At 40.3% G+C, this 25,890-nt stretch overlaps 1 protein-coding gene across 2 annotated transcripts; it reads left to right on the plus strand.

Annotated features, from left to right (window-relative positions):
- Positions 1-14,083: 14,083 nt before the first annotated feature.
- On the plus strand, positions 14,084-25,340 carry LOC123966286 (replication factor C subunit 4-like; the record flags this gene model as incomplete). 2 transcript variants are annotated; one of them, XM_046042472.1, is given in 7 exon segments in its annotated part: positions 14,084-14,280; positions 15,181-15,310; positions 16,119-16,197; positions 24,468-24,547; positions 24,693-24,812; positions 24,985-25,128; positions 25,220-25,340. In XM_046042472.1, coding segments are annotated over 6 exon segments (660 nt in total), but the record flags the coding sequence as incomplete, so codon positions are not given.
- Between the last annotated feature and the right edge of the window lie 550 nt (positions 25,341-25,890).

Below are 25,890 nucleotides of genomic sequence, written 5' to 3' on the forward strand. Positions count from 1 at the left end.
TCAAGTCTACAAGGCTGTCTGGCCTCCCTCAACACTAGAGGACAAGCGCTCCTCTTATGTGTGTAAGAGAGCAAGAAAGAGGGAGGGAGACAAAGTGTGTGTGTGTGTGTGTGTGTGTGTGTGTGTGTGTGTGTGTGTGTGTGTGTCAGCCCTGTAACCGGCTGAGCTGCTCAGTTTTTACCACCGTTTACACAAATATCGTCAATAATACTCCCATCAGGCAGCGGGGGACTTCCCTTCCTCTCTTTATCCTTCTCTGTTTACTCCTATCTTTGCGTCTTCTTGTGTGTTCCCACTAAAATATGTTTTTTATAATTTTATGTTTTGTTACATACTATTGAGAGAGAGGGAGAGAGAGAGAGATAGAGAGAGAAAGAATGGTGTGTGACAAAGGTCATGAAGTCAGATTTGAACCCACAATTGGGTTTCTGTGATTTTCCTGTGTCATCTCCACTTGCTATTTCCGCCTTTTTTTCTCAGTTTCCCCTTCATCAGGTGCACGTGTGACAGATGAAAAATAAGACTGAGAATGCCTGCCGTAGAATGTAACCCATTGTCTACAGTGGCCATGCGGTGAAAAAGCATCAGCTGCATCAGCCATCTGTGAGTAAATGCATTTCTTTCTTATGCACATTTTCAATTTGTCCATTAAAAAGAAAAGACAAAATGGACAAAAGTTGGCAAAAATTGCTATGACAATTTCATGCATGGTTGAAATGGAAAGGTTGGTGTATCCATAAAAAATGAAACAAAGATCAAAAGAAAATTAATCATGACTAGACCAGTGCCAGACTTTGTTGACCAATTTCCCAAATATATCGAGCATAGGTGGGAGGGAGGTGCTCTCCCTGCTCCCGCCAAATATAACCACTGCAAGCAAATAAAGAATTTGATGAAGTTGTCCTCACAGAAGTCTGGTTTTATGTGGTTCCCAGCAACTTCCTGTCCCTGCTGAGCTGCAACTGACTTTGGCTCCTGTGCTGCAACAATTCTCTGTGCCGGAACTACAGCATGCTCCTGTCCTAGAGCTGCAGTAACTTCCGGTCCCTGAGCCTCAGTAGCCTTTTGTCTTCCTGGCTCCCCTGGTCTCCTGTCCAGCTGCCTGTCTCTGGTCCCGCACTCCAGCCAGTCTTGGACTTCATTCACATCAACAGCCTCCTGCCCGACCTCCAGGGGGCTACCACCGGACTCCTTTTGTCTTTGCCACCAGCCTTCAAAGGAGTTTCCCCGTCTCTGCTGGCCTCCAGAGAGTTTCTAAAGTGCAAAATCATGGCTTTGTTGTTCAAGTGTCATGTGTATGTCCATATGTGTGTGGCCAAAGTAAAGGATGTGGCCATGTAGGACCAAGATTCTGATCTCATGTGATCTGATCCTCCACAAGTCACTTTCTCCAGTTAATCATCTTACTGTAGTCTATTTACAGGCCGTTGTAAGGTTATACATTCAGCAATGCTACTAAAACTACTTATACAAATCCAGCCTATACAGAAGCGGGTTTGAGTACTTTACCAAGTGTTTGTTTGTCTGTAGACAGATTTTGTCAGTGTGACAGCTTCAAAACTATACAAGATGCAGTCACGAAACTTTACAGGTGTGTAGCTGAGATCAAAATGTGTTTGCAGGCAGGTGTGGTCCGACACATGTAATAATGTAATGGGACAGAACATCAACATGTGGAAGCACCATCGCGGCTGATGTGATCCCATTGCAAGATGGGCTCTAGTAGATATAACATTGAGAAAAACAGCAAATAATCACGCTCATTTTAAATGATTGATTATTAAAACATCTGTCAATTAATTTTCCATTGATAGACTAAATGGATTAATCAATGAATTATTTTCAGCACTCTAGGCCTTTGCCCAAGAGGCAAAAGGGACTCAAGTTAGAGACTCAGACTCAACCGCCCCAAACAAAGAAGCGCTGAATGCAAATATGTTAGTAACCTGAGGTTGATGAAAATGTTTAGCTCAGCATTGGCCATCTAACGTTAGTTTGCTTCTTGCTTCAGCTACGACCAATGGGAGGTTTACTCTGACTGTCGTTCATTATGAAAAGATGAACAAGCGTTTGTTTACTTGCCAAACTTGTGGTGGTCGATTAACGTAATCATTACGTCCCGCTGGCTGCCATCACGTAAATTATTACCATTGGCTAGAAAGAGGTTACAGGGTCATTGTCGATCATGTAACCTTACAGTTTTAAATAGTTTTATGAGCAACCTGGATTGAACGCAGCAGGTGATACAGCATTCGAAATAACCATGAGAGACCTGAAACTTGAGACTTGACTTGGACTTTGAGCTAGAGCTCAAAGACTTGTGAGCATCTCTGTCGTCAAGCAGTGATGAAGATTTGGACACCTCATCTGTATGCAGCAAACATAAAAGCAGCCTATAAACAGTCTGCAGGACCTTCTACGAATGGTGATGCCATTATTCAAGAGAATTGATTGGTCAGTAGGCGCAGCTTTTATAGCTCTTTTAAATCACAAACACAAACTGCTCCGGAGCAGGTTAGGTGTTCAGTATAAGTTACCATGACATTCTACCCCACTAAGAAATGAACCACTGTCATAGGACTTTAAAATTCTATTGATTACTTTTAAAGCTCTTCATGGCCTCTCGCCTTGTTATATTTCTGAACTTTTAGTCCCATACACACCAGCACGTACCTTGAGATCCTCGGGCAGAGGTCTGTTGTCTGTTCCAGAGTCTCGACTGAAAACTAAAGGGGACAGAGCGTTTGCTGTCAGGGCCCCGAGGCTCTGGAACAGCCTGCCCGAGGAAATCAGGTCGGCTGAGTCTGTGAACTCTTAAGTCCCTTCTTAAAACATACTTTTATAGGAGAGCCTTTCCCGATCTTATTTGACTTTATTTTATCCATTTTATTTTATTCTATTTTACTAATTTTATATTTATCTTAAACGTGTATTTTAGTCTTTTCAATGTTTTCTTGCTTTTACCTTGTATTGTTTTTGTATTATTGTCTTTTGGATATTATTGTCTTTACACTTGTTAAAGCACTTTGTAACTTGTTTTTGAAAAGTGCTCTACAAAAAAAGTTATTAAAATTATTATTATTATTATTATTATTAAACCCAGGGTTAACACTGAAGTTTCCTTGCTAACGTCAAATCCTGCTTCGTAGTACACGCTCATGAGGTTCCACCTTTTCCCTGTGTTCCTGTTTTCCTCTTGTCTGTTCTTTTTGGGTGCATCTCAAGTGTCTTAAATGCATGCTTGTTTCCCTCACTTGTGTCTTTTTCTCGTGTCTTAGTCCCTCCTACTGGGGATGCATTGAGAGATTAAGGAAACCATGCGAGGAGAGAAGAAACAACAGCATTTTAGAGAAATGAGACGTCCTTTCCTTTGAAGCATCACATAAAGCGATGTCCTTTTGTGATGATAGTGGCAGCTGATAGCAGCTGGATCAGCTGTCAGTCAGCTCTTACAGCTGTAGAGACTTTTGCACACATGTGCCCTATGCTAATACTAATAAAGACACGGTTATCACTACCAAAGCAGCATGTTTTCTCTCTGCAGCTGTTACCTGTTTAACAAACACCTGCACATGAAGAACAACCTGCAGAGTGGCTTTATTATAATTATGCCTTATTATTTATTTATTATCAGCATGTGTATTTATTGATATTCTGATTGTGAATTCATTATTGAATAACCAGAAATATGATTAAGGTGTCTTTTGAACATTGAAAAAAAAAAACTGAGGGAAACTGACATGATGTAACTCATATCTAAGAAGACAATGGAAATGGTGATAAAAAATGTAAAAAGTGTTTTTTGCTGACAGACAGACTCTCCCTGGCTCTCTCAGACTTTAATTGCCTCCGTAATAAAAGTTAATGGAGAAACTTGAGTCACTCTTTGAAACTCCAGTGATGTTGTGATGTATCCAATCAGCAGTGTCCAATCACACATGCCATAAAGCACAGCTGGTTAAAGTTAAACAGCAGAGTTAAAAGGGGCTAATTTACAATAACACACTAATTACACATTAAATTAGATTTAAAAAACATGGACAACAGAAAAACCTTAACCCCAACCAAACAGACAGTCAACAATTATTGTAACAATTTATCTAACCTTAACCAAGTTCTTAGACAATAAATGTTCCTCAACCTTGAAGAAGTTGTTTTAACCCACACCACAATCTTTCCCTAACCTTAACTAAACATTAACCACAGTGGTGACATGTCAAAAAATTATCAAATGAATAATCTGTTTAGTTGGAGGATTTTATTGGCAGTAAAGTGCAAATAATCAATCCTTTCTGTCATCCAACCATGTCTGCATGGGCAGACTGTATGAGCACACCTTCTACACTATGAACACATCCACCTATGCAGACACCCAGTGTAGTAAAAGCAGAAACCAGTGAGCCTCTGCTGTCCATGTCCATTTTGGAGTATGTTCTGCCCTGCTTCCCTCAGTGAGCCTGGTCTGAAGCCTTCACAGTCCAGCACCCGCTCACTTTACCTTGGCTCAGTTGATCTGCTCAGGAGTGAACTACTTAGGAAATCTATGCTGTGGGAAAATTGGGAAATCAAAGTTCTCTTGTGGCCAAGTTGATCATTGTTCAACTGTGTTGTTGTGAGCAGACAAATGCTTTCCAAAGGATATGGTCCACCCCTCTCCACCACCGCCACTCCTGTATCAGAGACAGGAAGAGGAAGCAGAGGGGATGCAGCTCTGACGTCATGACAACAAAGGTTGGGGGCTTGTGTGTGTGCGTGTGTATGGGTGGGGGGCTCTGGACAATACCACAAACCCTGAGCAGCTATCAGATGGTTGCACTTCCCAGTAGTTTTTGAAATCTGTAAATTTCCCATGAACTGGCAAATATTACATAGTTCCATGATGATACACTGTGTAATCCAAGATAAATACCAACATTACAAAATAAAATACCAGTTGTGTTGGGACATGTGATTGTTAAATGAGAAAGGGGAAATCAATCTCATGTCTCGTACAGAGCTGGGGTCAGGATGTGGTTATCTTAGCTTAGCATACAAAAACATTTTAACAGGAATCATTTTTTTTACAGGAAGAGAAAATAGTGGGACTTTTACATTAAAAAATAGCAGCTATGTAGGGATGAGAGCTCTGTGGTCTGTTATGATTTTATTACTACTAGCCAGGATGCAGACTTTTATTTATCTGACTGCGTGGAAATCTGATATTTTCACATTAGAGACGAAGAACAGGCATTAAAACCTGAGACTCATGTAGGCTGTTATAGTTATATTGAAAATAAACAGTAAATAATATTTACTAAAAATGAAAAAGTATCTATTCATAGGAAAAGCAGGGTGACAAATGACAAATGCACACACAGAACCTCATAATAACGAGCTTGTACCCAAAGTGCATAATCACAATGCACTTTGGGTACAAGCACCCCCAATATTCAGAAAGTATCTAGCTGTCAACCCCGATAATGTATTGATTTCTACAATTTCTATGCTGTTATAATGTGCATTCAATTTGGCACCAATCGACATTCATTTCCAGCACGACACGCATGACTGACATTCTAAATCTGATCTCAAAGGAGAGAGAATCCTAAACCTAAAAGACCAATAAAAACAATAGGCAGCCTCTTGCCATCTCTTTGTTCACTGGTCAACCTCAGCCCACCGGTGAGTGATAGAAAGGACAGCATGGATTTTACCGATTTCTAATGTTTCTTTAATGGGTGGCCCTACAGACATGAAGCTTGCTTGCTTATAAAGTAGCGAATAAAAACGATGATAAATCACTGATCAAGAGCAACATATTGGGTTCAAGAAACCAGCTGCTCATTCTTTTTCTATGAGGTTCTGTGTTGTCTGATCCTACCAACAATACGTCAGAGCAGAGAACTCCCATTACCCAGACAAGGACAGACACTGCTGCTCGGTCCTGTCAACAACTGCTTCCAGACATCTGTGAAAAACATGTTTAATACTTGAGGCCTTTGAAGCAACATATTGTTACCATTAGCCAGACATGTTAATGTTTTTTATCCTCCCTCCCCTTTATGCCCCCGTCTCTCTGTCTCTTTCTCACAGATGTTAAATATGTTCTCCTGTGTAACACAAGGTACCTGCAGTTATTTTAGTAAAATATGCAAAGATAAAGTCACAAAATATCACGTCACCCATTTAAGATTTTGCTCCAGTAATTCCATCCACACCCAGTCAGTTGTGGATAACATGCTACACCTCTTAGTCTCTTAGTCAACAGATGACAGATGCTACAGATGCTACTCCATAGAAGTTATTCCTGTATTTGGTTGTACATTATTCCATTCAGGCCACCAACAGTCTGTAAAGAGTACACAAAACATAAAACATAATTGGGTTACTCCATGCATGCTTAGTTAAAGAACATTTCCAGTTCAAACTATTTAGGTTATTTTATTTCTTCCTGAGACTTTAAAACTGAATCCTTTATTTTGTACCTTTAAATGCTATGGATTAATTGTAATTGTAATTTAATTCATACTATACAGGCTTAATTAATTAAGTAATTAAATTTCAATTAAGGTGAGGACTTAAGGGGTTTAAAAGATTTTTAAAAAACTGAATGAAAGACAAAATCAATTAAAGGTGGTATGTGATTCAAATCCAATACACTCATCAAATCCATTGTTTCTACACAGCTGAGGCTCTGTAAATGGGAAACAAACAAAGGGGCTTGGACTGAACCACACACCATTATTCCAGCAAAGATTTGTTTGTCAGGTTATGTTAAATTATCCCACAGACTTCACTGGACTGGTCGAAGTTATTTTTAGAATCTGCATAATTTGGTAATTAAGGGCACTTTATTCACTTTTACACAAATTAGGTGTATTTTAGTTTTTGCCTTATCAAATGAATGGGAAAAAAACTTTATTACGTATTAGTGCTGTCACGATAACCGCAAAATTGAAATAAAGGGGTACTGATGAAGCGTACCGTGGAGGATGGCAAGCATCACAACATCCACAATTGTCATACTTTACACTTCAGTGTGTGTGAAATTAATAAAGTAGTGCTTTAAAAGTTTTGCTGTGAAAAGTTTTGCTGACTTCAAACTTTGAAGCTGTATGTGTTGCAGTATTTTGTGTTGTACTGTTTGCTTTAAAGGTTAGCTAACTTGGCGTCAGCACACGGCGTGGCTAATGTGGCTAGCAGGCTTGGTGATTTTGGACTAACGTTGTAATCCTGAGGAACAGTCAAGAGAAAGTGTGTACACTAAGCCTTATTTGAAGCCCACTAACTAATGAGCGTAGTGTGTCGGATGCCTGCAGCTGTTTTTTATGTTGCTTTCTGTGGAAATTTACTGATAACGTTACTACAGCGCAGTGATTAGTTGTGGACAGCCCATTCTGCTTCACACCGATGTGTGTCTGCATGCGCGTTGCTGCGGTATGTAACTTAAATTGACTTCATAAACATGCCCTGAAGGTAATGATATAGAGGTGAAAAAGACATGGTCAAACTACAAAAATGAGTTTGCTTGGCAATGTTGTTGACTAGCACCCAGCAGCTAGCGTGTTCCAACCATAAAGCTGCTGTTAGCAGCTCGCTGTGCAGTGAGGTGAGATCCACAGATACTCTTACTCTGCTTTATGGCACCAAATTACTTCATTGATGAAAAATGCAATAATACCACATACCATGCTGTTGAGCCCCAACATATTACCGCGGGGGAAATTACTTCACGTATTAATTATTTTTTCATAGTGAAATTGCTCATGTTTCTTGCCCCATCCGACTTCTCTTTATGTTCCCATGCTCCCAGATCTCAGTGATAAATTTGGTGAGTACAATGTTATTATTGCCAAATACGTTTGAGCAAATCACTAAACGCTCTGCTCTTGGAGGTAGGGTCAAAAAAACTCAAATAGACACAATGTGTTTTTATCACAGAACAGTAGAGTATTGGCATTAAGTTAGTTTTGAGGCATAAATTGTTTAAGTGTTGATCAGCAGCCTTGCACAACTATGTTACAATCTCTAAGAATCCAGCATTATGTTTAGTATTATCATCCTTTCCAAGGACAGAAATTTCCCTGCACACTCACAGAGATAGTGTCCTCCCTTTATTCTCTTGGTTGCCCAGAGCAACAAAACAAGACAACATGCAGCATCATCCCGCCCTACAGCCTGACCTTTTTCACTGGAAACTCTGAAGGTCACTCATGAGGGCCCTGTACACACCCTCCTTTGATACACTACAGACTGAGCAGGGCTTATACTGCATGTATATAAGTGAATGTATATGTTATTTTTATTTGTATTCTAATTTTATATATTTGTATATATGTTATCTGTGTGTAGTGTGGTGGGGGCTAGAACTTTCTTTTCATTGTGCAGCCCTGTATTGTAGAATGACAGATACCACAGGTACCTGAACCTACCTTGACCCTAGAGGGTGGCAGGTGGTTCGGTTCAAGGGACCTTTAAATTGAACAAGAATATGTCAGCAAGCAGCAAGCTCTCATCTGCAGTCCTCAGCACTAATCATCCTGACAGCATGCCTTTGTGGGACAGGAGAAGCCAGTTCTGATCCGGCATCCATAAAGCAGCATATGTGCTCATGGATTATGCATGAGGGTGAAGATAGCCATTATGGTGAATTACACATCCTGCTGTGATGTCATCAGCCACCAATAGGGCATTTCTCTATGAGTCATGTTGTTACGCGGTATATAGGCAATGACAAAGAGAGAGTGTGTATGTGTGGAGGTGGTGGAAGTAATGATGTCATCAGAATAACACTGTTGGGACCACTGGATCCACACGTGACTTAATCTGAACTGGTACCATGAAATGTGCAAAAATGGCGCAGTGTTTAAGACACATGCCTTTGGTGTGAGAAGCCTGGGTTCAATTCCCCACTGTGATGCATCCACCAATGTGTCCCTGAGCAAGGCACTTAACCCAATCTCTGACATATATGGCAATTGAAATTCTCTGTGGATAAAAGCGTCAGCTACAATGAACCAAGTACTTTTATTTTCTAAACCTAACCAATCTGCGATGCTTTCACAATGTTAACCCTGTGTTTAGCAGACCATATGCTCTCCACACACTGCATCAAACTGGTCTGCATGGCTGTTGTCCCAGAAGGAAGCCTCTTCTAAAGATGATGCATAAGAAAGCCCACAAACAGTTTGCTGAAGATAAGCAGACTAAGGACATGGATTACTGGACCATGTCCTGTGGTCTGATGAGACCCAGATAGAGAAGGAGCTACAGTCCATTGGAACCATGAATGCCATCATGTACTGTGACATACTGAAGCATGATCCCTTCCCTTTGGATACTGGCCCGCTGGGCAGTATTCCAACATGATAACGACCTCAAAAACACCTCCAAGGCGACCACTGCCTCGCTAAAGAAGCTGAGGTTAAAGGTGATGGACTGGCCAAGCATGTCTCCAGACCTGAACCCTATTGAGCATCTGTGGGGCATCCTCAAACGGAAGGTGGGGGAGCGCAAGGTCTCTAACATCCACCAGCTCCGGGATGTCGTCATGGTGGAGTGGAAGAGGACTCCAGTGGCAACCTGTGAAGCTCTGGTGAACTCCATGCCCAAGAGGTGCTGGAAAATAAAGGACACTTTGGACATTTTCACTTAAGGGTGTACTCACTTTTGTTGCCAGCGGTTTAGACAATTAATGGCTGTGTGATGTGTTATTTTGAGAGGACAGCAAATTATACAAGCTGTACACTCACTACTTTACATTGTAGCAAAGTGTTATTTCTTCAGTGTTGTCACATGGAAAGATATAATCAAATATTTGCAAAAATGTGAGGGGTGTTATCAAGGTTCAGTGTGTACGTTTTAGTGGCATCTATTGGTGAGGATGGCGAATTGCAACCAGCGTCTCACGGTGCTGTCACATTTGTTGGATTAACATTATCAGAGCATATAAACAACACGCAGACATCTAGTTCACTCTACATGGACAGCAAACTAACCGTTATAACCATGTTACAAATGACATGAATATGTATATGTATATATAATTTCTTTATAGGCTACTTCCTTATTTCCCATGTACCCCTTCTGTTTTTGCAAAAAAGATTTAAGATTCTGATTATTCTGACACCACATGAATCATGCTCACCCCTCCCTTTCCAAGGTGCGCAGGAGAAGCTATAGTGGCTGACATGCTCTGTTGGCTCTTGTGCTAAATAAGACGTGTGGTCCTGTCATTTGTCCAGATGTTTTCTTCTTTTCTTACTTCTAATAAACCGGACGACTAATACTGCTAATACTACAAATGTTACTTGTTCTACTTGTCCTTCTTTTAACGTGATCAACGTAGTGATGAAACACCTGACTAAAAACCTTTCTAGATATCTATCCATCTACCTTGTAGTTGAAAGAATAATAGGTGGAATAACAAGCTACAATAAAAACAAGGTTATTTAAATGTTTTGGGGGTTTTTGTTGTTAGGAAGACACAGCAGACTAGAACTAATGAGAGCTAATGCAGTGGTGTTAATAGGAGCATCAGATGACCATGCAATGTGAGAAAGCTTCCCATGATCAGTCTCCAGTAATTTAACGTATACCTAGGAGAGCTGAGGTAAACATTGCTCTGTCTGTTCCACATGATACTAAAGATGAGCCAACATGACAATCAGGCAACAGACTGCTAGTTGACTCAAAATGAACTGGACAAAGATATTAGAGAGGAGAGGATGAGCTGTCATTGCTTAAAAATCAATAAGAGGAGGAGTTATGCCATGGTAATCCGGTATAACAACCTTTGACCCAGAAAATCTCAAAAACAAAACGAGCAGGAGCACCTACTAAATGAGTCTTGTTGGGATATTATTTTTGAATGACTGCTGTTTTCAAGGTCAACGTTTAATCAAACATGGATGAGAAAGTGCTCAGGGGAAAAAAATTTAGAAAGTGCTCAGGGGAATAAAATTTAATTTAAACATCTACAGTTCCTTGACAACTGGACAAACTCAAGAGACACAAAATTCAAGGCCTTCTAACTGTCACATACATAATTAATATGTGTAGTGAAATGCAGTGTGACAAACTCATTACGACTAAATTAAAAGATGAGTGTGAAAAAGAAGCATTAGAAAAAAGAACTAAAGGATAAAAATGTTAAGATAAAACAACTGGAGCAGTTGGTTTGTCAACTATCTGAATGTTGATATATAGACCCTGTAATTTATTTTGTTCGTGTGTGTTTGTGTGTGTGTGTTTGTGTGTGTTTGTGTGTGTGTGTGTGTTTGTGCGCGCGCATGTGTGTGCATCTGTGTATATTGTGTAGTTCTCGTGTGTGCCGCCATCTAGAGGTTCCACACTGTGCGTTACAATTTATGTTATGCAAGATCAATAGACATGTAATTCTTTAATGGTAGGCATAGAGTAATAAAATATGAAAATAGGAGACAAGGGCTTCGGCAAGAGTATAATATACACGAGAAATACACAGACCCCCTCACAGGATGAAAGAAACTCCAGTTTAATCGACACCTTTAGGCAGCATCCAGTGTAGGCCTAGCTCCCAATATATCAATCCAGGGCCCCTTGCTTAGCAGAAGCTAGCTCAGTTTCCATAGTAACACTGCACAAGCCCTCCTCCGTCCCCCTAAACACCCCTCCCCTGGCCACTATGCGATGCAGGAAGTGCAGTGATGGAGGATGCCTTGCGATAGTCTCCAGTGTGACACATTAACCTACTTCTCCACCAGCCGGTAAAATGAGGAGGGAAGGAAGAGAGAGAGATGGAAGGAGGAGAGGACAGCGAGAGAAGGGATGGCGAGGAGGAGAGAAAGGGCAGAAGGGATGTATAGGGAAAGGGAAAAATCCTGTATCCTCTGTTATATCCTGAGGACATACTTTCTCCTCTGCCATATTCAGAGCATCCCTCTTCATTCAGTGGTCCTGATGAGAGGATGGAGATTCCCTGCCTCGCTTCAATCTGCTCTGCTTCTCTTCACATTTTCAACCAATTCAAGGGTTTCCCGAAAAAGATACAACCTTATATCCCATCTTCTACCATACAGGCCTATTAAGTAACAACAGGGGGTACTCCAAGAGGAGAGCTCTCCCGTACATTTTCCTCAAAGGGGACACTCTTGAGAACGAAAGCTCTTCTTGTTCAAACCACCAGACGGTGTGAAAAATGAAGAGGAAGATGAGGGACAAAAGGGAAGATGTGACGACTTACCAACATGAGTGATGACACACTGCACCCTCTGTAGCAGCTCCTGGACCGACATCTCGTCTTGTCTCAGCCAGCACAGCATCTCAGGGTGTGGGTCGCATCCACTCCCCTCCCCTTCTCTCTCTTGCCGCTCTCTCTCCCTCTCTCTCTCCGTTGCCGCACCTCCTCTCGTCACCCTTCCTTCCCCGACAATCTCGCCTCTTTTTGCTACCTAATCCAATTTTCTGCTGTGGATTTTTTCTCCTCTTTTCTTGTTTATAGGTCTTAGATTTTTCTCATGTCAAGCAGACAGATCCTCCAAATCCAAACAATCACAGAGGCTGGGGGTGACAATGATGAAGCCACTCCCCAACCAGTCAGGAAAATAGTAAGTCTGGGAATAAAAGAACCGGCTTGTCAGTCAGTGACAGGTGAAATAACCAAGACAGAAAGTCAGGGAATAAAACAGCAAGTGGCTCAGTCAGCCAGTCAGTGAACAAAATAAAATATTAGTTTGTCAGGCAGTCAGTCAGCAAACTAGGCAGTTAGTTAAAACCCAACCAGAAAATCATAAAGGAAAAGAAACAGATTGTCCTTAATTTGAGTCAGCGAACAAAACAGCCACTAAGTACTTCAAAGAAGCTAATTAGTCAAAAAAAACATCAGCCGCCCAGAAAATTATTCCGTTATCTCATGCTGCTGGCAAACATATTCCAAAAAGTAAAAAGAAGCTCCCATGTCAACATCACAGAAATCCTCACAGAAGACAAAAAAGAAAAATTAGTCCGTGCCAGTCCTCCTAAAAGGATGCTCTGCAGGGAAAAAAGGAAGGAATTAAGAATATGAAGCCTATTTTTTTTCGTGAGTCCACTTAGGGACACTCTTCAGGCTGTGGGTAGGAAAACACTGCTGCTGCTTTGATGATGCTCTGTTTGCTCTAATAAAGAAGCTGAGTCACAAAGAGGGAAAACGAATCAGAGGGCTGCTACCTGCCTACAGGGGGAGGGAGACACAGAGACATGGGGGGAGGGGGGGGTGGATAGATAGGGTGGGGGTTAATAGATTCATGAGAGAAATCCTGGTGTCTGGAGCTGGGCTCTGCATGGATTGGAGCTAGTGGAATATTGAATGATTCTCAAAAATGACATATTATTTGATTTCTATTTGATTAAATGTAGGGGAAATAACACAGTCTCCTTGGTAACCAGCTCTGATTTCACCTTAATTATCTTATTATCTCATGAGGGCTCAAACGAAACAAATCCACAGCCTTCACCCATCATTCAACCTTAATTCTTTGGCTGCCTGGGTTCATTCAGTGCTACCACAAGCCACTCTGCTGATCCCGCTCCACATTTTGATTAAAGCAAACAATGCCACACTTGGGCATTTGCATTTTTCCATGAGCCCATGGCTCCTCCTGGGACTGTAGAGATTCCCTGGGTGACAACCATTAGTCAGAGACATCTGCACTCAGCCTCACCCTGCCACTCACTGATCTCTGCCAGCCAATTACAGGCCCTACTGAACGCTTTCAAACAGCAGAGACAGCAGCTGGCAGGCAAAGCAGAGCAAAACCCTGAACAACGCATGCTGTATGTGGATGTATTCACGTAAGCACTATTGCATATGTGCAACATTGGTGATCTTGTTACAGTCAATTTGCTTTTTGTAAATTGTAAAATTATAACAAACTGGCAAAAATGAGAATGTTTTCTTTATTTTTTATCATTATCATAGGCACGGCTTTAACAGAGCACCGTAATACGAGATGAGGGAGAGATTACGGAGTATGGATGTAGGAGAGGCGGAAACAAGAGACTACAGGAGAGGAGAAAAAAAGAAAAGAAAAGCATGGAGGAGAGCGAGCGATGAAAGGAAGAGGAGGACCAACTCAAGCATCCTCAGCATCTGATTGGAAGCCACGCAGTACCGTCGGCGGAAGTTATTTTCTCCGCCAGAGCGGCGGGAAGGCGCTGCTGCTCTGATCCATGTCAACAACCGGGTTGTACCTAACGCGGGGACAACCAGTCATCCGGAGCAACATCGTCGTAAGCTTTTGGAACGTACTAACTCCGACTACGGTTGATATAACTTCCAATGTAAGCGCCATGCCTCTATCTGAAGAATCTACAGTTAACAATTGGCTCACACTGTTAACGTTAGCTAATAATAAACAGGCCAGCATTTGCTAACTTAGCTAAGTTAGCAAATTGTTTGCGCGTTAGTTAACGTGTCTGTTATATGAAACGTTAACTATGAATTTATTCCGTTGCAACCAAGATTTCTTATGTCAATAACTGTCAGTTTGTATGCTAAATTACAACGGCACATTATGTAATTTTAGCAGAAAAGGTTTTACCACGAGAAGAACATTCATTGTCCGTATTGAGACTGACATTAGGCCTAGTAAGTTGACGTTACTGTCATACTTAGTTCAGAAAGTAATAATTTGGTTTGGTTCTTCGCATGTAAGTTAACACTGCTACACACTTCGGAGAAAGTGACCTTCTACATTATTAAGTTAGATAACGTCAACACTCTTGTTCGGTATCAACCGCTAACGTTACTATGAATAACGATCTGAGCATTTGGTAGAAAGCAAGTTAGTGTAAATTTAAGCTTATTAAAAATCAATCTTTCCGTCGAATTGCATCAAACTAACGTTAACGTTACAATGTTGAGTTGGATAATTTTTCAACTTGTGACGCTTTTTTAAATTAACATTATAACGTTACATTTTTTATTGAGTCTGGCACTTAACGTACCTGAGTCGTGTTGTAACGTTATTTATCACAGTTAGTATATACTTTCAGCTTCTCCTGTTAGTTTAATCATTTTCACAAATGAGCTTATTATGCAGCTGGGTATTGTTTAGTCCCTGCTATAAGGGTAATAATGTAATAATGTAAGGGAAGCTGTGGGCTGCTGCATTTATCTAATGTGTGTGTCTGTCTTTTGCATGTTTGTGTATCCCTGGGTGTTTCTGCTGCTTTTACCAGAATCAGGAGGAGTCATGCAGGCTTTTTTGAAAGGAGCAACTGTTCAGACGTCCAGACCTCAAAAAGACAAAGCAGCAGCAGGGTCCAGTACAGAGAAGAAAGCCAAGGCCATACCTTGGGTAGAAAAATAGTAAGTGTACTGTATAGTATGTCTCTGCCTCTGTAGCCTTTTTCCCCCTGAATTACAGGTACTGTGTACACGAGAATCTTTTATAGTAAAAAGAAAGGCCAAGCTTGAGGACAAGTCTCAATTTGAAAAGATTTTGTTCCCCTGCAAAATGCAATGGAAAGCAAAAACCTGATTGAAACACATTTTTCATAACCTCATGTGACACCTGATTAAGAATAATAAAACAGAACATGCAGGTTATCCCATACAACTACAGACTGCCAGTGAGGATTTAACATGATTCAAAGTAAAACATGGCCATTTAATTCAGTTTCACATCAGTTTAATCACATAATACATCTTCTCCTGCCATGTGTGTTTTTGTCCCTCGTAAATGTGACCATTGAATTCACTACAAGATGACCAGAGCCAGCTAAAGATCTGGATTCAGCAAACAATTCCAAAAACTGCTATAGTGTAACGTTACCTATTTAATTTACATTTTATGGGATTGTCCTGACAGCTAATGTAGTCAACTGTCATCCATGCTAAAAAAAAAAAAAACAATAACTTGATTTTCACGATGGAGACATTTTTACACATTGTCCAACAACAAAAATTATAACTTGAAATTTATTTCATATGTCGCCCAGCACTACTTCTACTTAAGTATCAGAGGTTAATGTCAGTGTCTTCTTTATGTATACCTGTACACTCTAATGCAATCAAATACAATTGTCTGCCATATCTGCTTTTACAATGCCAATAATTTACGGTTATTGTTGACACTGTCGTAGAGGGTTTAATTCTGCGTTTTTGCAAATCCCAGCAGGCCGAAGTGTATTAATGAGGTGGCCTTTCAGGAGGAGGTGGTAGCAGTGCTCAAGAAATCTGTGGAAGGAGCAGATGTAAGTATCAGGCTCTTATGCTAGATTTTGTAGTTGACAGCTTATAAAGTTTATATAGTTTCCCCTACCTCAGAAACTCCCAAAACTCTGATTTTTGTTTTTAATAAAATTTGTCTTTCCTTTTAAAAGTATCCTCCAGTATGTGTTGCTTTGTTGCAGAGTAGTACTCACTGTATTCTGCTGGGTCAGGCGCTCTAAAATAACCTTTTTCCCCAAGGAGCTCCTAAATGAAAATATTTAGTTAATGTAAAGTGATGTTTCTTTACTTTATTATCCTCTATAGTTGTCATAATAAATGATTATAAATTGATAAAATAAATATTTATTTTTCTTGATTCAAACAAAATGATTTATAAACAAAAAGTAATTTGTTGTAGCACCTTTTTACCTCGCTAAATTATTTCATTTCAATTCAGTAAAACTCCTGGTCTTTGTTTCAGCAGGTTTTCTGCTCATGTTCAAAACTTTCAGAATCTCACATAGCTTTGTTCTCTTATATGTCCAGAAGAAAATCGTAATATTATGAGAGTAACATCATTATTTAATGAGAATTCATAATATTTTTTAAAAGTCCACCTGACCTATATGCTATGCTCCCTTTCAGACTGTAGGGGAGACCGGGGGCAATTGTAACGCAATCAATTTCTCCAAACAGAAACAAGCTAGAGTGATGACACTTAATCTGCACATGCTCATTAGGATTCTCTCTCTCTGCCTGTTGAAAAGGAGCAGGATCATTTCACCTCAGCAGAAGTTTTTAACAAAATACTGATTTTGATGTATGAAAGTAACTTTTTGGATGTACAGCATTTTTCTTCTGGTGTCTAAAGATTAAATTACTACAAATTTAAACATCCATAGATTTCATCTCTGGGTTATTGATTAACAACACTAACAAACTATGCTATTATAGTTGTGGCTAGCGGGCATACAAGATTTTATCATGGCTGCAACATCGGGGGCAATTGCAACACTGTGTTCACTGATGTTCCAAGCCACATGGCCCAATGTAAGCAGCTTGTTTGTCTGTGTTGACTACTTTTGTTAGAAAGTGAACATATTTCACTAAATATAAATGTAAAACTACATTAAAAAAAGGGTGTATTAAAATAAATGGATTTGTTCTAGTATAAACAAATCATCAATTAACATAGGTCAACGTTCTTTGTATAAAATAATGTGTGTTTTATGTGTTTAACAGAAAGTGTGAATGTTATATAGGCCTAAGTCTGCAAAAGTGAAGTTCCTTTCAATTTCAGTTTGTCTATATAGTGGATTTAAAGTAGGTAATTGTATAAGACCCAGCAAAACCAAAGAGAATGACTAGTTCACTTGTGAAAAGCAATTTTATGAAGATAGAACAGAGAACTTAGCAGAGGATGCCCGTCATCTAAAATAATTTGAACCATATAAAAAACACTCTAAAGTAACATTAGCAGTAAAGTAATTACTTTGAGGTAGCCTTAGGCTTTGACTTTACATACAGTGGGTCAATATGACTTACTTTCCCTTGTAACACTCTGACTTCTTGCATTTAATTAAATATTATAGTATTTTTTAAGTGAAAATCTATCAATTATATTATTAATTAGTGCACATGTGTTTCTTGTATCAAAAGATGACTTGTGTATCTCAAGTAGTCTGTGAGTTATTAAGGAAAATGTAAAAAATGTTACAATTGCATCCGGTCATGAAACAATAGCACTGCACTTTGTCAGAGGTAGAACCCGAAACCAACACTGCCAATCAGGCAGACATCTCAGCGCAAATCCTCATGTTAACTTCTGCAGCTCCCGATGAAGTGCAGCTCACAGTCCCAAACAGCCACATCGTACTTCAGATTTTAGATGTTTATAATCCAAAACCAGCGAGTCTGCTGGTAGAGTTTCAGCGTGTGGGTTTCCTTACGATCACGGCGTATGCCGAGTTGCATCAGCTGGGTGGAGACGATTCTCGCTGCTATTGGACGTTATAACAATATAGATTTGTTTTTCACTGCGTGAGAAGATTGATGCGTGGCGCTTAACGCTAGCCTACACAGTCACAAGCCGTTTGTGACTGAAAGGATAGATGGACCTGTACAGCGGGAACAGGTGAGCAGCCAGCCTCCTGTGTGAGTCCGGCGTGGCAGTGCTTCCCCTATATGCATTCATCATGACCGCCGCTACTAAAATTTCCCCCGATAATTAAAATATGCGCTACAAATGTTTTCACTTGCACACTGTGGGAGCATGGCAACACTCAATGCTTAGCTAGCTTCCTCTCACCGTTCTATACCAAACATCTACGTGACAGACGGTGTTATAACAGCGTAACTCCTGTAAGGAATCAGGAGGTGCGTAGCGAGTGTTTGATTGTCCGAGTGGCAGATAGTGATGGTGAACTTTAGCGGAGGAAAATATTCTGTCAGTAAATGTACGTGTTGGTTACAGTGTGTTAGCTTCTCAAGACCAAGAAAAGTCTGTTGTTTCCTCACCTGCTGAAAAAGTGAAGCCTGTTGGCGCTAAGTTAGCTAACATCCCTCCTCCCCTTCAGACTGAGCAGAGCAGGAAAGCTTCAACAGCAGGCTGCCTCTTTTGGCTGCTATGTAACTTAACATCAGCTCAATAGAAAGTAACTGGTAGCTGTATTTTATTACTGCCTACTTGTCCAATGTTGAGAACATCAGTTACAATCCAAGAGTAAACAGGTGTAGCTTGCAGCTCTGTCCTGTACAGACTGGTTCAGTTATTTTTCAGAAAGAGTGGTTGTTAGGAAAAGAAAGGACGGAGGTGACTGGAGGAGCTGAGGTTAGTAAAGCAAATTAGTGATGCAAACTAGTCCTTTTAAGCTAATGAGGAGACGTTTCTTTTTGGATTTTAATGTGCAAATAAAATGCACCTCAGAAGGGAGGAGGTTTCTCATGTTGCACACAAGGCAAACATGAACAACTGTAACAAATCTGAGGTCATATTAACAGGGTTTTAGGGGGTGATGTCCAAAACATGCTGTGCAATAAATGTTAAATCACCATAACCAACCAAATCATTTTCCTCAAATCTAAAGTTTGTAGTTCCTCCCCGGTAGACTGATCTTTTGCTGTTGTTTATTTATTATCAGCTCTAGCTTTTCCAACTCTTTGTTTTGACATATGGTGAAAATGATGGCCCTATGTGAAATTACATATTTGTCATTGGAAAACATTAACATTTTTCCACACTGCAGACATTGTAGCTACAAACTGCTCTCCGTTTACGACACTTGTTTGACAATTAAGCAAAATAAAGGATCAGGCTTAGGGTCGTGCTCAGTAAAGCCGGTCCTAGATAGAAAATGCTTTGATCGGACCATAGACTGTATATAAGAAATGGACGTAGTCATCGTGACATCACCCATTGGTTTGTGGTCTGCCGTTTTTGGGCCTCAATCCTCAAGTTTGGCTGATAGAGCGCCGCCCTGTTTTTTTTTTTTTTTTTTTTTTTTTTGCAACCAGCGACACCGGATATGACCATATTTGGACGAGACGGTGGAGCAAACGGCTGTGTGTGGCACTAGCTAGCTTGCTTAGCTAGGTCTATAATTTACATTAACTGTCATTTTAACAGGGCTGACCATTTTGTGTAGAGAACAAAAAACTAAATGTACTCATCAGAGAAAGTGAACAGCCAACTCAAGGAAGGCTCTGCACATGATCGAAGTGGGTTGGAAGGTTCTAGATTGGCCAGACAATCCATTACTCGAGCTGAAGAGGAGACTGAAGGGAGAACCCTTTCAGCCATTGTCATGCTGGAAAGTCCAAGAGCATCCCCTGTACAGCTTTCATGCAGAGAAATGCAATTTGTCTGCCAGTATTTTTGATAACATGCTGCATTCATCTTGCCATCAATCACACACCCCCAAAACATTGGTGAGCCACCACCATGCTTCACAGTGGGGAAAGTGTTCTGTTCACTTTACGTCTTCTTGACCCCTCTCCAAACATAGTGCTTATGGTTGTGACCATAAAGCTCTATTTTGGTCATTCCAAATTACAGTGTGCCAAAGGCTGTGAGGCGTGTGAAGATGTTGTCGTGGGTATTTAGTCGGGCTTTTTTGTGGCATTGGCGCTGTAAAGGCTTCTTTCTGGTAACTTGACCACGCAGCTCATTTTGAAAGGAGTCCTATTTTGCTCCTTGCAGCAACCACACATTCTTTTTCCAGAGCAGCCTGTAGTTCTCCTGAGGTTCTCTGTGGGTTTTTCTTTGTATGCCGATCAAATCTTCTGGCAGTTTTGCCTGAAATCTTTCTTGGTCTGCCTGACCTTGGCTTGGTATCAGGAGATCCCTGAATTTTCCAAATCTTAATAAGTGATTGAACAGTACTGACTGGCATTTGCAAGGCTTTGAATATCTTTTTACATCCCTTTCCATCTTTATAAAGTTCCATTACCTTATTCTGCAGGTCTTTTGACAGTTTTTTTCCTGCTCCCCATGGCTCAGTATCTAGTCTGCTCAGTGCATCCAGAGTTATTGACTATTTAAACACAGACACTAGGCCTAATTGTAATTTTAAAAGCCACAGGTGTGGGAAATTAACCTTCAATTGCCATTTTCAAGTGTGTCATCTTGTGTGTCTGTAACGAGGCCAAACATTCAAGGCTATGTAACCTTTTGATCAGGGCCATTTGGGTGATTTCTGTGATCATTATGATTTAAAAAGGAGTCAAACAACTATATGATACTAAATGGCTTCATATGATCGTCCTTAAATAAAAAGTATTTGCACGGTCAGTCATATTTTCAAAATCAATGCCAAAATAATTTTCTGCCACGGTATGCAAACGTATGAGCACAACTGTACTGTAGGTGAAAAATAGGTGTGTGTGTGTGTGTGTGTGTGTATGTGTGTATATATATATATATTAAAAGCAACAATAACAACAGTGTTCTGTTGGTTGGTAACAAATGTAAATTGTACAAATGAATCAATATTGAATGGGTGAAGTGCTAGATTTCTTTATAAACATGAAGTGGGTGGTTATGTACAGTATATGTCTTAGGGCTGCACGATATTGGGGGGAAAAAAACTAACATTGCAATATTTTATATATATATATATATATATATATATTGCGATATGAAAAAATACAGTTTCAACAGATTACTTCAGTTGCTGTATTTGAAAATAATTAAGCATCCTAAAAGAATTGATCAACTGATCAAGAATAATATTGGGATTGCTGGTTCACTGTGCATGCAGAACCTGCTCCTCACTCACTGGTTATTAACTGTATCCAAGGACCCTTAAATCGGAGTAAATGATGCTACATCAGACAAACCTCTCTTGTAGATTAGACATGGAAAATGAAAAATGTGTATATGTACAGCGAACGAGTGCGGTCAAAGCAGGCCAGTAATTCCAGTGTTGCCTCATTGGTCCATCCCCTCACAGTTCTGAACACAGGCTTCACATATTTTAGTTATCTCTGCTGTCGCGGCTGATGCATCACTCCAAAGCATTTCCCCCTCGGCCCTCTCCCTCAAATCCCATGAAGCTGCTGCTCCTCCAACTAAAAGCTCTGTAAAACTTTCCAGTTAGGTGAGAAGCAGTGAAAAGGTTTAACAAGTGACCTGTTGAATGTTTAAAAGTTCCTCCCTAGTGAGTGTAATCAGAAAAGGGAAGCTGAAAACTGAACAAACAAACTAAAACAAACAAAGGTGCCAGAGAGCACAACATTGAGGCTGCAAAAAAACATTCTTAATAGCAATATCACAATAAAGCTGTAATATTACAACAATAGCAGGGAATTAGTGAAGAAAAGAAATGAAAGTAGTACTCAAACATCAGCTAAATCTGTCTCTCTGCGTCTCAGTTAGGGCTGTGCGATATAACGATATATATCGTCTGACGATAGCAAAACGTCCACCGTTTAAAATTATGCTTTAACAACACTTTGAACCGCGGTGAAGTTAGTTTTACGTTGATACTCGACAGACATCTGTCAATTCAATGGAAAACTTATATCCAACTTGTAACGAACTTCACCGCGGTCCGTTCTTCCACACTTGCCGGTGTTGCAGGAAAGAAATTTGCATTAGAAATAAACAAACGTGGAAGAGAGTGACACTTACTCATAACTAGGGATGGGTATCGTTCACTTTTATTTATATTGATACCATTATTGAGACTGCTTAACGATCCGAGTCTTTATCGATACCACTATCGATACTTTACTATTATTTAATTTGGGTTATTTGGTAAGACCAGTCCTTTATCTATGGGCATGAGGTAGGCCTGCACGGTATGATATTTGTGTGTGATAACATTGCTATATATTAAGATGACATATGACGTGATAAATAAACAAATATTGAAGTGTGCATATTAGCCGCCTGGTTATTAAAATTAATAATAGGATTAGAATTTAATATTTTAAACAAAATGTTGTAACAACAACAACAACAACAACAACATTAGAGTTTACAATAGCAAAGTCAATATATAAACACATATTGGGACAAAATACTGAGTGTTGATGTTTAGAAAGAATGAAGAAGTCAGTCTGTATCAGTCCCTACTCCTCCTCTAGAGCCCGACCGATGTGGGTTTTTGGGGGCTGATGCCGATATTAAAGTGAAAAAGAGCTGATTTATGAGCCGATATTATGATTTTAAGAATGATTTGGATAGTAGACCCCCTTAATGTATAAACTACACTTAGAACAGGCCGATATTGAAAGCTGGTATGTATATGAGCTACAAAACCTTTTCCTAAATAGATTATGTTAATAAAATCGATTATAGTCTCAAAAAGTGAACATGTAAACAATTGCACATCAATAAATATTTGCTACTGGAAAGTGCAAGTTTTTCAGCCGTCTGTAAACAGAGAGTGAGAGAGAATAAGCATGTGTATTTCACTTTATCGGCATAAATCATGCCGTCTAGGATACAGCGAGCTGCTGTTGAATGCATCTAATACAACATGACTCTCTACGAGGATCTGCAACTTTGAGATTTCATTTAACTAACATTATAACTACAACCACAGCTGTTACGGCTCTGACAGCGCTTCACATCTACGTCACACAAAGAGGAGCTACAGGAAGCCGTGTTTTTAGATTCTTGTTCAGCTCACGTTTATTTACATGCCCGCTCTGGTTTAATCATCTCAGACACGCAGACAGTGAAGACAGGCGGCTCGCAGATATATTTAGAATACACCAGAAACTATAGTGTAACGGCTCATTAATGTTAGCTCCCCTCCACCGATAAACACGGCATTAGCTTTGTGGCTAATTTAGCAATGGGCAGCGTTAGCTGCTGTAACGTTACATGATTTTAGAGAATATTTAGAAGTGATGAACTATAGACAAATGTGGACCGTTTGCTAGAACTGCCACACTGTTTGAAATAAATCTACAGTTACGTCTGTCAGCAGCTTCCACCACCCAGCTACCGTAACATTAAACTGCTGTGAGCTGGTAGGAAGCCGGGAGATAGCAGTGAAAAACTGGAGGGTTAGCAAGTGCAAGGGGAGCTGACAGAGAGCAGCAGAGACTGCAGCCTGATGAAAAACAGTCCCACGCCTTACAGTTCTTATCCATCGCGTTTTAAGTTAAATCAGATTTGACGCTCCAGACATAACGTTACATTATAGTACCTGCTAGTCTCGAAAGCAGTATCGATAAGCTCGGACCTTATTGATTTTGGAGTTTTAAGAAATTTTGGAACTGGGTCCTTTTAGAACCAGGTATTGATCGCCATCCCTCCTCATAACTGGATAATACTGAACAGAAGAACTCACGCAAGCAAAAACAAGGAGTTCATACCAAAGAGAGAAGTCTGTTGTAATGACGAGCCACACTACACTATACTAGCTGTTTCAGCCATGATGTGTGTGTCAGGTAACGTTTCAGCTTACTTACTAGTTCACCACGGCGTGCTGTTGTTGTGATGTCAGCTGTAGCAACAGGAGAGTTGGATCGTTGTCTGGAGCTGCTGTGCTGCTCTGGGACCGTCTCGTCCTCTCATGTTTACTTTGCAACAGCACGTAGCGACAGCTTGCTAATCCACAACCTACCTAACCTTCGTTAGTTACATTACTTGCTGTGTCGTTGTTCACTCTATATCATGGTATTTGTCCTGTGTTGGAATTCTCCAGAATAGCTCCCCCCACCTTTTATGATGCAGAGAAAAATCACGAGTTCATAATATTTCATTGAATTTACAAAAGATCTTTTATATCACGATATGAATTTTTAGTCATATCACACAGCCCCAGTCTCAGTAGTCTTTGTGGTTTAATTGCAGCTTCCCAACTTGCTTTTCTATGGCCCACCTGGAACAGGAAAGACCTCCACCATCCTAGCTGCTGCCAGAGAACTTTATGGGTGAGTGAGCTGTTGATGATTCTGTGGGTCAGAATAAGCCACTTCAGCCCCTTTTATTTCAATACACCTTTTTATTTATTTGATCATTCACCTATTTTTTGCTGCTCTTGTATGAATTCTGTCGTCCTCCACTGTCCTCCTCCAGACCAGAGCTTTACAGACAGAGGGTTCTGGAGCTCAATGCCTCTGATGAACGAGGCATCCAGGTCATCAGAGAGAAGGTCAAGAACTTTGCTCAGCTCACCGTAGCTGGGACTCGCACAGAGTGAGTCAGAATTGATTTGCTCATAAGTATGTTCAAATATAGCGCAATGTTTCTGATAGTAATTGTCCTAATGCTCTGTAACAACCGTGCGTGCGTGTGTGCACATATCTTTCGATCATTGAATTCCAAACTAATGCTAAAACTCTCACTCACTGTTTTCCTGTATTTGTAGTGGGAAGCCTTGTCCCCCTTTTAAGATAATCATCCTGGATGAAGCGGACTCCATGACGGCACCAGCTCAGGCGGCACTCAGACGGACCATGGAGAAGGAGTCCCGCACCACCCGCTTCTGTCTCATCTGTAACTACATCAGCAGGTCAGCTGACCCATCAGTCATAATCCCTGAGAACACACAAACACACTTTGTGACTAATCCTGACCCTGCTGTGTATCTGTGTGTTCTCAAGGATTATTGAGCCCCTGACCTCCAGATGCTCCAAGTTTCGTTTCAAACCTCTAGCAAATCAGATCCAAGAAGAGCGCCTGCTGGAGATCTGCGAGAAGGAAAACCTCAAGTATACCAAAGAGGTAAAAGAGAAAGAAAATGACAGTGTTGCTGTAATGTGGACCTGAAAGAAAGTTTAAGCTGTCTTTCACACCTGCAGTTAGTTTGATTTGGTCCAAACCAAGTTAGTTCCGGCCCTGCTGACTGATGTACTGGGACCATAAAAATTGAGAGCGCTTTCCAAGAGAGATCCTGCAAACAGGTGACTCGTTAATCAACTGTTGATGTAGAAGAAGTAGAGTAATTTAACAATAATAAAACTGCTGAAAAATGATGACTGAATGTTACTAGATGGGGCTGTTAACATAGGCAGCTTGTATTTAAACTTAAATACAGATATTAGACTTAATTGATACATGGAAGCTGCTCTTGATTGCAAAGATGCCAGATTACTGATCAAGCATTATTGAACTTTTAAAATGTAATGTTTCATTTTTTTATTTGTGTTAGCTATTTAGGACAATCAGAAGACAATTAGCCGAGCCACAGCAATAAACACTAAAGAAAAGAAAAGAACTGCAGGAGAAGGAAAAGTAAAAAAACAGGCAAGCAAAATATGTAAACAGCACAGCA

This window comes from Micropterus dolomieu, unplaced genomic scaffold (assembly GCF_021292245.1).
Source record: "Micropterus dolomieu isolate WLL.071019.BEF.003 ecotype Adirondacks unplaced genomic scaffold, ASM2129224v1 contig_13071, whole genome shotgun sequence".
NCBI classification, from domain to species: domain Eukaryota; kingdom Metazoa; phylum Chordata; class Actinopteri; order Centrarchiformes; family Centrarchidae; genus Micropterus; species Micropterus dolomieu.